The sequence below is a fragment of the Aedes albopictus genome, chromosome 3 (genome assembly GCF_035046485.1).
Source record: "Aedes albopictus strain Foshan chromosome 3, AalbF5, whole genome shotgun sequence".
NCBI classification, from domain to species: Eukaryota; Metazoa; Arthropoda; class Insecta; order Diptera; family Culicidae; genus Aedes; species Aedes albopictus.
Window position 1 is genome coordinate 175,795,332 of NC_085138.1, and position 16,221 is coordinate 175,811,552.

Consider the following 16,221-nt stretch of genomic DNA (forward strand, 5'->3'; position numbering starts at 1 on the left):
AAAAATAGTGCCCCTCATGAGAAAATTGCTAAAACCGATGGTTTCCCATATGAACTTCCATACAAAATTCAAATGAGTTTAGCACCGCCCAAATGTTAACGGATTTAGCTGAAAATTTGACCAGAGCATCGTAGCGTCATATAGAACGAAATGAGAAGGGGGCCCATCGAACTTTTTGACATGTGGTATTTTGAGCCACGCTAACCTACATCTTTATGAAATTTTAAACTTCCTTCAAAACTTATTTCGAAGTATAGCAATTGCACAATATACTCCTGGAGAAAATATTTGCCTGGATTCTGGAGGAAGTCTTAATCTCTGTGAACTGAAATGTCAAAAGGTTCCGGCTGAATATTCGTGTTTTCTTGCCGGAAATTCTTAAAAATATTTTGTAGAATTTCCAAAGAATTCTGTAGGGAATTTCAGAAATATCAATAAGAATTAGGAAAACAACATTTGGAATTACAGGTTTTGATTTGAAATTAGTAAATTTACTATCTAAAATCAAGCCCGAAAACTTTTAAATTTAAAGCATTCTTAAAAGAGCTCGAGCATAAATTTTAGGCGAAATATTATGAAAAGATTCCAAATATCTTCACAAAATTATTGTTGGATGCTCAGAAGATGTTTTTTTTCTGAAATCGGGATGTAATTTATGGCAAATTTCTGACATAAACCATCTGAAAGGAAATTCCAGAAGAAAATTTTTCTGACAAACTTGAAAGAACTTCAAGAGTAAGGTGATCATTTTTTTTTTACACAGTAAAGGCTGCGTATATTGCGCAAATCAGTTCCCATTGTGATCCACTAGCCTCTGCCCAGAAACTTCTATTCCTACTTCTGCGTGGCACCGGCTAGAAACTATGAGCAGGGAGGAAGATCGGGTAACCAACCCCAGGACCAATCGTGGCGCCAACATCGACTCCAAACACTACCTAGTGATGGTCAAACTGCTCCCAAAACTCTCCGTCATCAACAGTGTACGATACCGGTGACCACCACGGAACAACCTAGAGTGGCTAAAACAACCGGATGTCGCCTCAGCATACGCGCAGAATCTCGGGACCTCGATGACAAGGGCGTGCACGATGTGGAGGACTGTTGGAGTGCAGAGAAAGCAGCCATCAACGACGCAGCCGATAGAACAATCGGGTACGTCGAACGGAATCGACGGAACGAATGGGTCGACAAGGAGTGCAGAACGGATACATCATTCTGGACTGTTTGTGTGGTATCCGAAATACTTTTGTTCATTTTGGAACCGATATGTGGATTACACGGTAATCGCTTCCGGTGGTTCCGGGATCCATTTTTGGAAGATGAACAAACACAATCATGCGGCATATCAAACTTCATGATTTTGAAAGTTATAGCTTATTATCACGATGATTGGTAACTTCGAATACATTTGGGCATTTTGGAATTAGTCAACCGATTTCCCGAAATCCAGTTCCAGAGCCAATTTTAAAAATTGGTCAATACTGTCATGCGGCATATTAAACATCGCGGTTTTCAAAATACATCGTTCTGTACTAGTTTACGTTGTCTGAAATACTTCTAGCCATTTGGGACCCGATATACGAGTTTCCTGGAAAACCGGTTCCGGTAATTCCGGGATCCATTTTTTCAAAACAAATACCGTCAAGCAACTCCTCAGATTTCGTAATTTTGCAAGATGCGTTACTATGAGCCGTTTCTGAGTTACCCGAAATATTTGCTCCAGCAATTCATTCTGGAATTCCTTCAAGAATTCCTCTGGGAATACCTTTATCGATTCTTTCAGGGATTTCTCAAGATATCCCTTTATGGGTTCATCGAGATATTTCTTCAATGAACTTCTCTCAGGATTCCTCCAGTAGTCCTGATGGGGTTTCACTGGCAATTGCAGAGATTCCTCCAGCAATCCTTCCTAGGATTTTCTTACAATTTCTCCTAGGGATTTCTCCAGAAATTGCTGTTGGGGTTCCTTCAAAAATTCCTAGTGAGTTTATTGAAGACAATCTACCTGGGATTCTACCAGAAATCTTTGGGAATTTGGGAAAATATTAATGATAATTTTAGTCACCGATTTGCTTACACATACAACAGCTGTTTTAAATCACTGTTTCTATTGTTAAAATATGTTTCTATTATCAGCTTATTCAACGGAAACGAATATTCAGGCATCAGTATACAGCGTCCACGATTAAATGATGAGCTTCGTTAGAACACCAATGAACATTCAAAACTATTGATTCAAATGATTGACTATGCTTCCTAGAAAATATGTTATCAAACGAGCGATCAAATGGAAAATTACGTACCGTAAAACGGGGAATCATTGATCAGCGGGGTTACATTGATCGGCTTGAACGACCTCATGAAATGTTCAAACAAGCATTTTACATTGAATCAGTATTTGCTATCGAATGGTATATCGTTATCTGCTATTATTTAGCTATTAATTGACATGTAATTTATTAAAATTGAATTTCATAAACATTGAAATAAATCGATTTTTCCATAACTGTGTTTCGTAACGCAATGAGATACAGTATAAGTTTCGAAATCACTGTATTACTTCAATATGATATCCTAGAGTTGGATTTAATAACCGAAACTTTTAAGAAAATGTTACTTATCAATAAAATATACGATTTATTAAAAGTAGGCGATCATAACCTTAAGCCATTACCTACATTTAGGCGTTATTCGCGGTTTGGAGGATCCTAATTCTAAAATAATTAAAAAAGTACATAACTTGTAAGAATTTGGACAACATATTCAAAATCAGCGACCCCGAATTTAGTAAGACAGGGTATTTTTAATACAAACGAACATTGAACTGACATGATCAATGTTATCCCAAATCAACAAAATCAAACATTAGATTAAAAAACCTATTTAAACATATTTTAAAGTTTTACAAAACTTTTTCGAGTAACTTAACACATACTCAGAGGGCCAGTACTTGTTTTAAAAAATATAAAACATGTAACGTTTGCTTAAAGAAGAGAATTATTCAAGAAAGATCGAAAATTCTGATCAATGTTCCCCGGATTACGGTACTCGTGTTACGTTACGCGTTCTGCATTAAATAATGAATGACAAAGTGAGGTGACACAAAACATAAACATAACACCTCTTATTCCCACATATGTGAGATAATGAGTTTAAATAGCTTTACTGCGAAACTCTTTTCTTAATCTCCGACTACGACTACGCGATTGTAATGTATGCGAAATGTTTGTTATTGGTCTTATCAGATACAGCACAAAGTAAAATAAGTTGTGCAATACTGCAATAGGTGACTTAAAACATTGATCCCAAACATAAACAACTCTGAGTGCCCAAATTGGTCATGATTTAAAAAAGAAGAACACCGTGCATGCCGGTTTCCTTCACCTACCAACTATTTACCTAATTACAAATGATAAAGTTTTCCAAAATGTGCGGTCTCATTTACCTTGTATCCGGAGCTCGATGTCGTGCCGTATGATACCGGTGTCGTTCCGCAACACGCAGCTGTAGTTGCCGATATCTGTTTCCGATATCCGGTGGGTGTAAATGGTTTGATTCGCTGCCTCCGGGTACACAATCAGCGACGATATATCACCTCCCCATGGGTATGGTTGACCGTTTTTGAACCTGGAACGAGAATGTTTCAATGCATAACATTAATTATATCGGTCGTACAGATTGCTGTAAATTACACCCGAGGGCTTCCAGGAAACCCCGGTTCACATGATGACGACTGGAGCAAAAAATTAGTTCATCGCTGATATGGTGTGCCCCACCGCACCTATTTAGACGCAATCGATTCCAGCTCAAACCGTTCTAGTAGATAGATATGTACCATTGCGCAGAGGCTGCCTGTCGTTCTGAGCAACTTTCCATACGCGTTGTTGTGCGTTAATAGTAGCGGAAAGATTTAAAAGATTATTTCATTTACACCTTTCGCTCGCCGATAATGGGGCACAGTGTGTGACGACAGGTTTCCCTTATAAGGCGAAATTACCCCAGGAGAGTCAGTGCCAATGCGGCGGGTAAGCTCGACTCCATGGTCAGACGCCGCCGCAGCCACTTCAGGAATTGAGCGCGTTATTAAACAGCCTATGGTGGTTTCAACTAATTGAATCGATTCCAAGAAAAATTACCCAGTCTACAAAGTTTGCGCTTTGTGAGCTTCGGGTATTACGCAAGCGTCCCATTTGCATTTGCGCATCATTAGTCATTTACATACATTTGGGATTTTTCGGGCAATTCATTGTTCTTTTCTGAAGATATTAATACAGTGATAAATAATACATTTGACAACATTTTCAAGTTTTGTGTGTGTTTGTAGTAATTGATGAAATAATCCGTTATTTATTCATTTCTTTATTTATGAAACACAGTTGTATTTCTTGTGTTTGTCGTACAACATACACACGATGCAACCTAACTGAAATGCTCAAAAATCACAAAGAAGAAGAAGAAGCGGTATATATTCTAGTAATAAAACTAGTTTACAAAATAAAACGAAAGTCGTAAACTTCTGTCAACGACCAAAATTTTTTAAGCACAATTTAGCGCTGATTTCCAAACCATGCTTCAAAAAATTTTAAGTAGAACAGTTTTTGAGTTTTAGCTTAATATCGAGTTTTATAACTTTTCAAAATATGGAATTTACGAAAATTCAAATATCTTGCGTTTTTTTCAACCAATTTTGAATCTTTTTCCATAAATTAAAAACTGAATACAATACCATTCGATCAACTGAATGCAGGTTTTGCGTCAGATTGATGAAATTCAAGATATTGGCAAGTTTTAGGGACGATCTCCTTAAATTTTAGCAAAATTCCCAAAAATATATCAACAAATGTATTTTTTTTTTTTTTCAATCAGACAAAAGCAATTTAAAAATTCTTCTAAACGTTTATTTGACATATCATATGTAGGCGAGTTACAGTAAAAAAATCAGCACAATCGGAACATTGATTACGGAGAATGAGATGTGTGAAGTGAGCGACTTTGCTTAAAAATAGAACAAAAATCAATTTCATATCATCAACCTTGTATGAGAAGTCGAAAAATTTCTGCTCTACTGTATTTTTTTCCTTCTCGTTTTCGAACTCAGGGCATGGTTCTGCACCAAAAATGATTATCAGCTTACCCTACCTTACCTTACCTTGTTGGCTACAAAGTAACTTTACTCCAATGCCGAGCGTATAGTAGAGCACCATCTTCGTCGGTCTTGGGCGATGTACCTCCAGTTTCCCCGAACGTGTAGGGATCGTAGATCTTCTTCAACCGCGTGCAGCCAGCGAGTTCGCGGCCGCTCACGAAGTCGCCTACCTCTACCGGGTTCTCTGCTGAATATTGTTTTCGCTATTCTTTCTTCCGACATTCGCACTACGTGTCCAGCCCACTGAAGTCTGCCGTATTTTATACGTTTCACAATATTCGCATCTTCGTACACTTGGTACAACTCGTGATTCATGCGTCTGCGCCACACTCCATTTTCTTGTTTCCCACCGAGAATTGTCCGCAGCACTTTGCGCTCAAAAACTCCAAAAGCTTTTCGGTCTACCTCCTTTAACGTCCACGCTTCGTGACCGTAGAGGGCAACCGGAAGAATCAGCGTCTTATACAGAGCGAATTTTGTTTGCGTTTGCAAGTTACGGGACCTAAGCTGGCTACGCAATCCGTAAAAGGCCCTATTCGCAGCTGCAATACGCCTTTTCACTTCACGGGAAACGTCATTGTCACATGTCACAAGTGTTCCAAGATAAACAAATTCTTCAACAACTTCAAACACTTCCCCATCAATCACTACCTCAGCACTAACACCACTAGGCCTGCTTCTGTCTCTACCCGCTATCATGTACTTCGTCTTGGTAGAGTTAATCGTCAAGCCTATCCTCGCTGTCTCTCTCTTCAGAGGAGCATAAGCTTCCTCCACTGCCCTACGATCGATGCCGATGAGATCAATATCGTCCGCAAAACCGAGGAGCATGTGCAACCGTGTGATGATAGAGCCATTCCTCTGCACGCCTGACCTCCTAATCGCTCCTTCGAGTGCAATGTTGAACAATAAATTTGAAAGGGCATCCCCCTGCTTCAATCCATCCAAGGTCACAAACGACGTAGACACTTCGTCCGTGATCCGAATACTTGATTTTGATCCATCCAGCGTTGCGCGTATCAGCCTAATTAGTTTCGCCGGAAAACCATGTTCTGATATTATCTGCCAAAGCTCATTTCTTTTCACTGAATCGTACGCTGCTTTGAAATCAATGAAAAGATGGTGAGTCTGCAAGTTATATTTCCGAAATTTATCTAGGATCATCCGCAGGGTAAACATTTGATCCGTCGTTGATCGGCCCTCACGAAAACCAGCCTGGTATTCGCCGACGAAGGACTCCTCAAGAGGTTGCAATCTGTTGAACAGGACACGCGACAGTATCTTATACGCCGAATTTGAAAGGGTAATCCCTCTGTAATTGGCACACTCCAGTCTGTGCCCTTTCTTGTAGATTGGGCATATGAGGCCATCCAACCAACTGGTGGGCAATTCTTCATCCTCCCAAATCTTTATAATAATCTGATGGATTGATTGATGTAGCTGCTCGCTTCCGTGTATAAGAAGTTCGACAGGGATCTCGTCCTTCCCAGCAGCCTTGTTGTTTTTCAGCTCCTTAAGGGCCTTTTTAATCTCATCCAGTGTTGGTTATTCCACTGCTTGACTATCATCCATGATGGTACTGTGCAGCAACCCCTTCGGCTGACAAGCGCTGGATATTGAAACGCATCGTCCTGTTGTTTCTTGAACTCATGACGCTGGATAATCGCGCCCGAATTTTAGCGGCTACAAGATAATGATCCGAGTCGATGTTCAGGCCTCTGTAGGACCTCACATCTATGACGTCCGAGAAATGTCGCCCGTCGACCAGCACGTGGTCTATCTGGGAGCAAGTGTGACCACTCGGGTGTCGCCAGGTGTGTTTTCGGATATTCTTACGTGCGAAGTAGGTACTGCTGATTGCCATCCCTCTAGCAGCAGCGAATGTCACAAGGCGCAGACCATTATCGTTGGTAACAGAATGAAGGCTTTCCGTTCCAATGACAGGCCGAAAGAAACTTTCTCTGCCGATCTGCGCATTTGCATCTCCGATGACTATTTTGACATCTTGTTTTGGGCACTCTCCGTAGGCCTTATCAAGGCTCTCATAGAACTCATCCTTCATGTCATCGGGTTTGTCGTTCGTTGGCGCATAGATGCTGATCAGGCTGTAGTTGAAGAACTTGCCCTTCATCCTCAACACACAGATTCGGTCGCTTATCGGCTTCCACCGAATAACTCGCTTTATCTGCTTATCGAGTTCAAAAATGCTGTAAACTAGTGTAATATAGACCACGACTTTTATCAAATATTGGCATCAGAGATAGAGAAAATTGAAGCAGGTTGAAGCCTTATGATTTATGAAAAACAGGAATGAAATCGACTCAACAATGCATCACTGCATCTAACATTTTGCCACGTGTTCAGAGATTCCGTACAACTGCGACAAAATTTGCACTTTCATTGCCTATGCCGAAACATTGACACCTTTTCGTGTCCGACTGTGACCAAATTCCACTTCAGTGCAACATGATTGGATGCAGAAAACTTTTTCGCCCAACACTACCTACCTACCTAGTGCAAGCAAATCGAAAATAGCCAGCCGGATCCCGTGTTGGCAATTCACTGCGCGGCCTATTCGTTCGGGAAGCCCTTCAAAAGTGTGTTTTGCTACACCATCGCATCGGTCGGTCGGTCGGTTAGTCGCTCGGTCCGTCATCGGTCGGTAATGGGTGCAGTTTAGAGAGTGTACAACATTATCAGATTTCGCTCCGGTCACCTTTCCTGTAGATTGTGGATTTTCGCAGAATTGCACGCTTGCTGAAACTGACGGCGTGGCGGCGGCGGCAAGGTACCTAAAACAAAACCGATCAATTTTGCCAACCGGCAGACACTTCAAAAGAAGTACCTATGATCGACGAAGCCATTCCGATGATGTCGGTTCAGCGTTGTGATGCACTGTCAATTTGTAGTTATGTGGACTCTCCGCTGGGCGCTGGCCTATTTTGCAAATATAGTGACGGTCAAAAGTTGCTTGAAAAATTGTATTTTTTTTTAATAGTTTCATGCTTTACGGGTTAGTGTTCTTTGACAACCCCACAGTTTTTATCCCATCCTATCATTTATCAAATTAAACAAACACTTATCGGAAATGGGCTTGCCGTCTACGACAAAGTTATTCAAAACAACATTTTATACAACTCTTGTGAATAGATCAACCTTGTATAGCCGGGGCCCGTAACGTAGTGGTCACACGTTCACATCATAAATGGATGGTCATGGGTTCGATCCCAGCCCCGGCACTTTTATTTTTTGTCAGTCGCTCTTCCCCCCGAAAGCGACTGACAGCGACACCTGACCCTCTTATGAGCAGATGCTCTAACGGACCCGGAAACTTAGATATCGGCAAACGGCAATTTATAATGGACCCCCAATCGGACTCGAAAAAGGACAAGAGTCACACATCAACATCCAAGGTTTATAGCCAGTTCTTAAAACCTCTACGAGACTAATTAGTCATCGCAATGCTTCTTGCGTAGTGGACAAAAAAGCTGTAGATTAGGTTAAGTGATTAAGAATAAAACAATAATCCTAGAGACATTCCTGGAGGAATTCATGAACGAAATTCCTGAAGGAATTCCTTGAATATTTGCTGGAGGAAGTTATGGAATATATCCTGGAGTTCCTGGAGGAATTCTTTGAGGAATGATTGATGGAATTCCTGGAAGAAGATCTGGAGGATTTCGTGGGAGATTCATTAAGGAGTTAAGGGTGAATTCTTGATGGAATCTCTAGAGAATGAAGCTGTTACGGGAAAAAAATATTGGTTGAGGAATTGATGAAACATTAGAACTTGGAAGAATCCCTTGATGAATTTCTTGAGAAGTCCTCCAAAGAATTTCTGAATGAATTTGTGAAGATCTGGTTGTATCCGTTGCGGAATTCCTGGAAGAATCCTTATAGGAAAACATTTAAAAACTAGCTGACCCGACGTGGCTAGCCACGTTAGCTAGAAAAAGATTGTTTTTAAAATTCCAGTTACACTTCTTCAATGAAACTGTTTTCTAACATTTCAGAATCTTTCTCCAGAATGCTTCTCTCTTGAACGTTTAGTTATCTCCAGAAAGTTCTCAAAATTTAATGAATTCGGATTTTCCAGAACTTTTCAGAAGGTCCATTTGACATTTTTTTCCAGAAACTTCTCAAACATTTTATGAATTTGTTTGTTCCAGAACCTTCTTCAAGGGTATTTTTCATTCTTTCTGGAACGTTCACAAACTCACAGACACTTTTCGTAAATTTAAAAAAGTTTGCAGAAGGTCTTGTTTTTGTCCAGTAACTTCTCGAAAGTTCTAAGAATTTTGATTATCTAGAACATTTTCGTAGATTATTATTCCTCTTTCTGAAACATACAGTAATCTCTAGAAAGGCCTCGAAATTTAATGAAATTTGGTGTTCCAGAACATTTTAGAAGGCCCTTTACTTCTTTCTTGGACTTTGATTAACTTCCAGGAAGTTCTTGAAATTAAGAATGAAAAGTGTACAGAGCATTCCAGAAGGTTCTCCTTCCTCTGATTGAAACGTTCAGTAACGCATAGAAAGTTTTCGATATTTGAGGAAGTGTGATATCCAGAATATCTCAGATGACTGTTTTACTTTTGTAACGTTCAGTATCTTTCAGGAGGTTTCTGGAAATTTTATGAATTTTTATGTTCCAGAACATTCTAGAAGGTTCTTTTTTGGTTCCTTGCTCGTTCCCTAACGTCCGTAACCTTTTCTCAATATAATAAAGTTTCATGCTCTAGAACATTCTAGAAGGTTCTTTTCTAAAACATTTAAAAACTTAGAAGTGGTTATTAAAAGCCGAAGTTCTCAGTTAGCTCATAGACACTAAGCTGAGAAGCAGGGTTTGTCCTAGTTGGGACGTTACGCCAAAAAAAAGATGTTCCATAATGCTGCAGAAGGTTCTTCTTCTTCTTCTTTCTGAAGCGTCCAGAAACTTCAAGGGGATTCTCGAAAATTTAAAAAGTTCCATGTTTTAGAGCATTCCAGAGCGTTATTTATTTTCTGGAACTTCCAGAAAGTTCTTAGAATTCTTAGAATATTGATGTTCCAGAACATTCCAGAAGGTTCTTCTTATTATTTCTGGAAAGTCAAAAAACATCAAGAATGTTCTCGTACCTTTTAGAAATTTGATACAACTATGGTGAAACATTTCAACGAAACATTTCAAAGCGTTACGGACAGACAGACACACAACGCTGGGATTTTATATATATGATGTCAGGTCACTACAATAACATTTTTGCGACCTACACTTCCTAATACTATGAAGATTTGCCAGTGGACGCATATATAACAATAAAAAGAGATTCGCCGTGATAATATGAGATGCAACAGAAATAATCGTGATAAATTCACATCTATAAAGTATAAAGATATAGGAGTAGAGCATGAAGCTCTTGAAGGTCTTAATTCCAAAATAATTTGGATGACCTAGATCACCAAGTGAATGTTGCTAAGTTATCGAAATTGCACTCTGAGGCTCTAAGAGTAGCGTAAATTATATTCCGCGAGCATTCGCTGCAATAAAAATATCCAAAGATTTCACATCGAAAGAAAAATAGCTATTGGTAACATTATGAGGTGCAACAAACGCAGCCATGAAAAAATTATGCCGATAGAGTGAAGAGAAACAAAAGCAGAGCCTGTAGACCTTGAATGTCGAAATTCCAGAATAGTTTGCAAAGCGTGGTCTAACCCATGATTTATAGTTGTGCGGTATAGACTACATTCCACGAATTTTTATTCAAATTGGAGGCCACTTGTATTTCAAGGAATGTCCAACTACCACAATATCGAGTTGCTTGTCGCATTGCGAGGTGTAATGAACATCAACGTGAATTTTCTATGGGTGCTTTAAGGCTTTTTGAGTACCGCAGACTATGTTCTGTGATCATTCATCGTGTATAAAATTTGGGTCAGAATGTTGGTCTTGTTACACAAACTTCGGAGTACTTTGGAGGCCTTAGAATAAAAATGTAAACAGACTATGATGGGTAGTGATAAATTGCATGTCAAGGATCAGTCAAAACTATTGATGATTAGCAAAACGATGAAATTTGAACCAAAACATGTAAAATTATACAAAATTCTACAAAGCCACGTATTTCGGCTACCAGTAAAAGGGAAGAGGGTGTAAAAAGGGGAGGGATCATTTTTTAAGCACAACTACTCCCCTTGGCTATAAAAAAAAAACTCCAGGGTAAAATGTTTTAAAACAAACTAGGTATTGCATTTCAACCAAAAGAAGATCGTCCTGGGTGTTTACATGTCAAGAAGGGCGAGTGGCCTGGAGATTTAAAGAGGGTCATGCGGGATTTCAGAGGACTTCCTAGTGTTGGGACGTGTGGCAGTTCGGAACTAGGGTACCATATTGAGAGCAACTCTATTTCAAGCAGCTTCAATAACTGTACGTTAATAAGTAAATAATAACATAAAATACAAAACAATTTTACATTGTATGTAGTATTAATTCTCCGGCCAATCTCCTAACAGCGGTGCACGACACGACTTATCGTAGTTCTTATTATTACGAACTGAAACGCACTGTCCTATCGTTCTAATTCATCGATAGGTAGCCACTGTAACGCACGTCGTTATTGTTTCAGGGTTGCCAGTAGCCTACCGCATTTTTTCATTTTTATTTTTATTTTTGTGTATTTTAACTAATGTTAATTCCACATTTAGGGGCTGTCCATAAACCACGTGGTCATTTTTGGGAGATTCTGAACACCCCCCCCCCCCCCACCCTGGTTTTTCGTTCACACATTTTTTTTTTAATTTGTATGGACCGTGGTCTTTGGCCGACAACCCCCGTGATTATGTTGCGGGGGGCATAATCACGTGGTTTATGAATGGCCCCTTATTAGCCTACCGCATAGGAACTATTCGCAATACCTAGGGAGTTTCAGCAGGAGGCGGTCAGAGGCGTTGCATGGGGGCTTCAGGGACGTTTTCGGGGGTTTCTCCGGGTCGCAGATGCGTTACATGGGGTCCGAGGGTGTTTTAGGGGGATTTCGAAGGCATTTCAGATACCTTCAGGGGATTTCAGGCGAGTTTCAAAGGCGTTACGCAGGCATTATGTAGGCGTTTCCAGGGGTTTCTGAGGATCTCAGGTACGTTACATGGGATCCGTTGGAATTTCAACGGGATTTCGAAGGCATTTCAGGAAGCGTCAGAGAGTTTTGGGGGGGTTTCATTGGCGTTACGTAAGCGTTTTCGGGGGTTTCTGAGGGTCTCCGATGCGTCCGAGTGGGTTTTAGGGGGATTTCGAAAGCATTTCAGATAGCTCCAGTTGTTTTTTGGTAGCGTTACGCAGGCGTTTTCGAGCTTTCGGCGGGTGCCGGGGGGAGGGGGGGGGGGGGCACACAAGTTATGCATGTTAATATTATTGATTCGATGACTTATGCTCAAGACAGATTTGAGGAGACCAGTGAATCAAAATTCAGCCATCGCGCAACAATAATCACAATGTCACAACCTGTATTTGTTGCGACAATCCGCCCAATGCGACATAAGTTTGTCCCAACTTGAAAATAATAGGATCAACATCGCACAACACGAGTTTAGAGATTTTCAAGCCTTGCATTGCAATTTTCGAACGGTAACTTCGAGTCGGTAAACACTGCAACGCTGCTGAAGATCTGTCATCAAACAGATTCGACTTTGGGTTAGTAATGATTGATTATTCACGAGTTGAAAAGTACGCAACAAATTCAGCTTCCGTTTTGTCTGCAACAAAAATTTTTGAGATCATGTCATTATCTGTTACCAGTAGGGATAAAGAGTAATCGGCGCGCCTTCTTTGTTGCTTGTTTTGTGCCTCTTTTGTCTGACAATTCTCTTCACTGGAGGAGACCTTAAACGGTCCCATCCCCTCTCATCGCTACATCTGAGCACGCCCTAAACTCCCCTTAACTCCACTCGCTACTTATTTCCCACAAACCAACATTATCTCTAATCAAAAACACTCCTCTCCTCTTCTTGGCGTAACGTCCTCACTGGGACATTTATTTATTTATTTATTTACATAAAGTCAACAGGTAATACAAATCACCCCAATGACACTTAACTAACATTTACAGACTGCCGTGGTACCTTACATAATTCACGTTTAAAACTACACTTATTTGCCTTGCGTGAAACATTAAAATCAAAAACAAAATAACATTTATTAAACACATGCTATATGCTAATAACATTTATTGGACATGCTACGAATCGGTTCGTGTTGACCGTAATTAGTCCTAGCTGAAGAAAGACGTAAAAATGAGTGTGTTCGAAGATTCCGGCGTCGTGCGTTGATGTTCAGCATGCTCAAGAGTGATGGGCAGTCAATATTGCCCTGCAGGAGGTCTCCGACAAAACATGCTTGAGCAACATTTCGCCTTGCAGCGAGAGATTCCAAATTTATAAGTAGGCAACGGCTCTCATAACTTGGTAGGTCGTGCTGATTCCTCCACCTGAGGTGGCGTAAGGCAAAACGAATAAACTTTCGCTGGATACGCTCAATTCGTTGTACGCTGTTATCATAGTAGGGGGCCCAAACAACTGCCGAATATTCCAGGATAGGACGTACGATTGAGCAGTATAGCGATTTCATGCAGTAAACGTCCTTGAACTTCTTGGAAAAGCGGAAGAGGAAGCCGAGCAGCGACGATGCTTTCCCAACGACATAAGCAACATGGTCCTTGAATGTCATTTTGGAGTCAAGGAGAATCCCCAGGTCCTTCACTGTCGATACACGATGTAATTGCACTCCTGCCAAAGCGTAATCGTAGCGGAAGGCTGCTTCTCAGCTTAGTCTTCAATGAGCACTTCCACAGTTTTTAACTGAGAGCTTCCTCTGCCAATGACCATTTTGCATGTGTATATCGTGTGGCAGGCACGAAGATACTCTATGCCCAAGGAAGTCAAGGAAATTTCCTTTACGAAAAGATCCTGGACCGATCGGGAATCGAACCCGTCACCCTCAGCATGGTCATGCTGAATACCCGTGCGTTTACCGCCTCGGCTATATGGGCCCTAAAACACTCTAACTGCTTAAACACAATCAGATTTCATTTAGATAACGTTACAAAAATGGGGGACCTGCAGAGATTTTACCTAAATGGATTCTACTTAAATGGAGGTTTGGGTGTAATGGAGTCCGACCTGCACTTACATTTTCCCCCAGCAGAGGACAAAGTTTGCATAAACTTCCTCGTAGACAGTGTTTCTGCCATTTAGTGTGTATTTCGATAGAGCCACTTTTTTGCCATATAACTGAGGCCCCAATGATCATGGAAGGGTTTAGGTTCGGACAGAGAGAAAGATTAAAGTGAGCCTCTTTTAAAGAGTGAAGAAAAGTGCTTAAAGCTCCAAAGCTCTCGGTACTTTATACTGCCTTGCCTGGAGTAACTGTAGCTAAATTATAAAACAATAATTAATATATTAAAAAAAAACTTTTGAATTTGTTTTCGCTAAATAACATCTGAACGCCTCTGTATAACTCCCTTGCGGCTACAAATGGACACTACTGACTGCTGTTGCGAACTATTTTTGGCACATGACAACTACGGGTCTTCGCTGAATATCCCCATGGAGTGGAAACTTGTTTTACATACCACAACGGAGGAGGTGTCGCAACTGTTTCATCCAGCGGAACGAGCAATCTGTTGTGGATCAAACCAGGGGCCGGATCGTTCCATGTTTCGTACCAGATTGAGTTTCATTCTCACACTTTGATCGTCGTCGTCGTCGTCGTCATCATCATCGGCTGCCAGTTGCGGTTAATTGGTAGGAAGGTGAATATATGTACACATTTTCCATACCGGCAGTCTTTGTATGCCTCTTTCAGCTAGTAGGACCGATTCATGGAAAGAAGCATGGAAGGACTTTACAATGATGCCGCCGCCGGTACAATCGGTCGCAACCTGGATGAACAGCAGAGTTGAGCTGATGAATTCCTGGAGAAGGTGTAATCCAATATATGCACTTCCCGGGCCATTTTGCGCCGACAGAAGGCATTGGAGCTGAGGAATGACAACGGATTTCATTAACCCCTTTTTTTTATTGAGCTGGTTGGAGGTTTAGCGCTTGTCAACCTGCAAACGAGATGGTATTCAAGTTGGTACCTGGTCGAATGTGATTAGTTGTTGATTTGTTTGACCAGAAGGGAGACTCCATGAACTTTGATATTAAAATATGACCGACCAACATAATGTCATACATTTAAACAAACGATTGCATTTAGTCATACGTTAAAAAAATATACTAAGGACGCACAGTAACAAAAATTTGAAACAAAAACAACCGTCTCAAAAAAGTTGCTCCAATCAATCCCCCCAGGTGGGTAACTCAAATACACCTTTAATATGACACCTTTAATTAAGAGATTCGAAAATATTGTGTCAGTTTTTGTCATTCGCAGCACACAGCGTATAGCGATGCCGAACCGGCATCCAAGCCGAACCAGCAGGTAGAATTCGTCCAAGTTGCTCCCGCCCAACGACGACGAATTTAGTTAGCGTGGAAGGAAGGAAAGGCAACGAACATAGGAAACAGCCAAGAAAACGCCGGCATGTTTACAAAACGATGGTCGTGCATTTATCTTCACTTTACCTCTTGTTTCTGGTCTCGCTATGGGTAGGGAAAAGTGTTGCAGAACGTTTCTGGAAATCATTTTGCTTCAGAAGAAATGGGTGAGGAGAAAACGCCATTTAACATGAGAGGCATAAGTGTTAATAACCATGCGTCTCCACTGTTTGCTCTACTCCTTAGGAACACATTATTAGTATAAGTATCATCAGCAAATATTGCAAGCAAGTGATACATTGTTGAAATCTATGCAATTTTTAATAGTTCAGGCCAGGCATTTATACAACAAGTAGAATACTTTCACACGTATATGTATGCCTTGAGACATTTTACCTCATGGGTGCATTTTAAACCATATTCCAATAACACTGCTCACTATTAACGGTAAACAACAATTGGGAAAATCGAAATATTCAGTTACCAGTCGAAAAGAACCCTACGTATTCATAAATTTGATTGGAGTCGAGGACATCCAGTTTGATTCGTGACATGGAATT

At 40.6% G+C, this 16,221-nt stretch overlaps 1 protein-coding gene across 3 annotated transcripts in view; it reads right to left on the reverse strand.

The window, feature by feature from the left end:
• The window catches only part of LOC109403731 (interleukin-1 receptor accessory protein-like 1), a 101,017-nt gene that overhangs the window by 4,274 nt on the left and 80,522 nt on the right, over nucleotides 1-16,221 (reverse strand). For all 3 annotated transcript variants that reach the window (XM_019676598.3, XM_029862679.2, XM_029862680.2), the window contains one exon: nucleotides 3,446-3,627. In XM_019676598.3, the coding sequence (XP_019532143.2) occupies nucleotides 3,446-3,627 (182 nt within the window). The remainder of the gene's footprint in view (nucleotides 1-3,445; nucleotides 3,628-16,221) is intronic.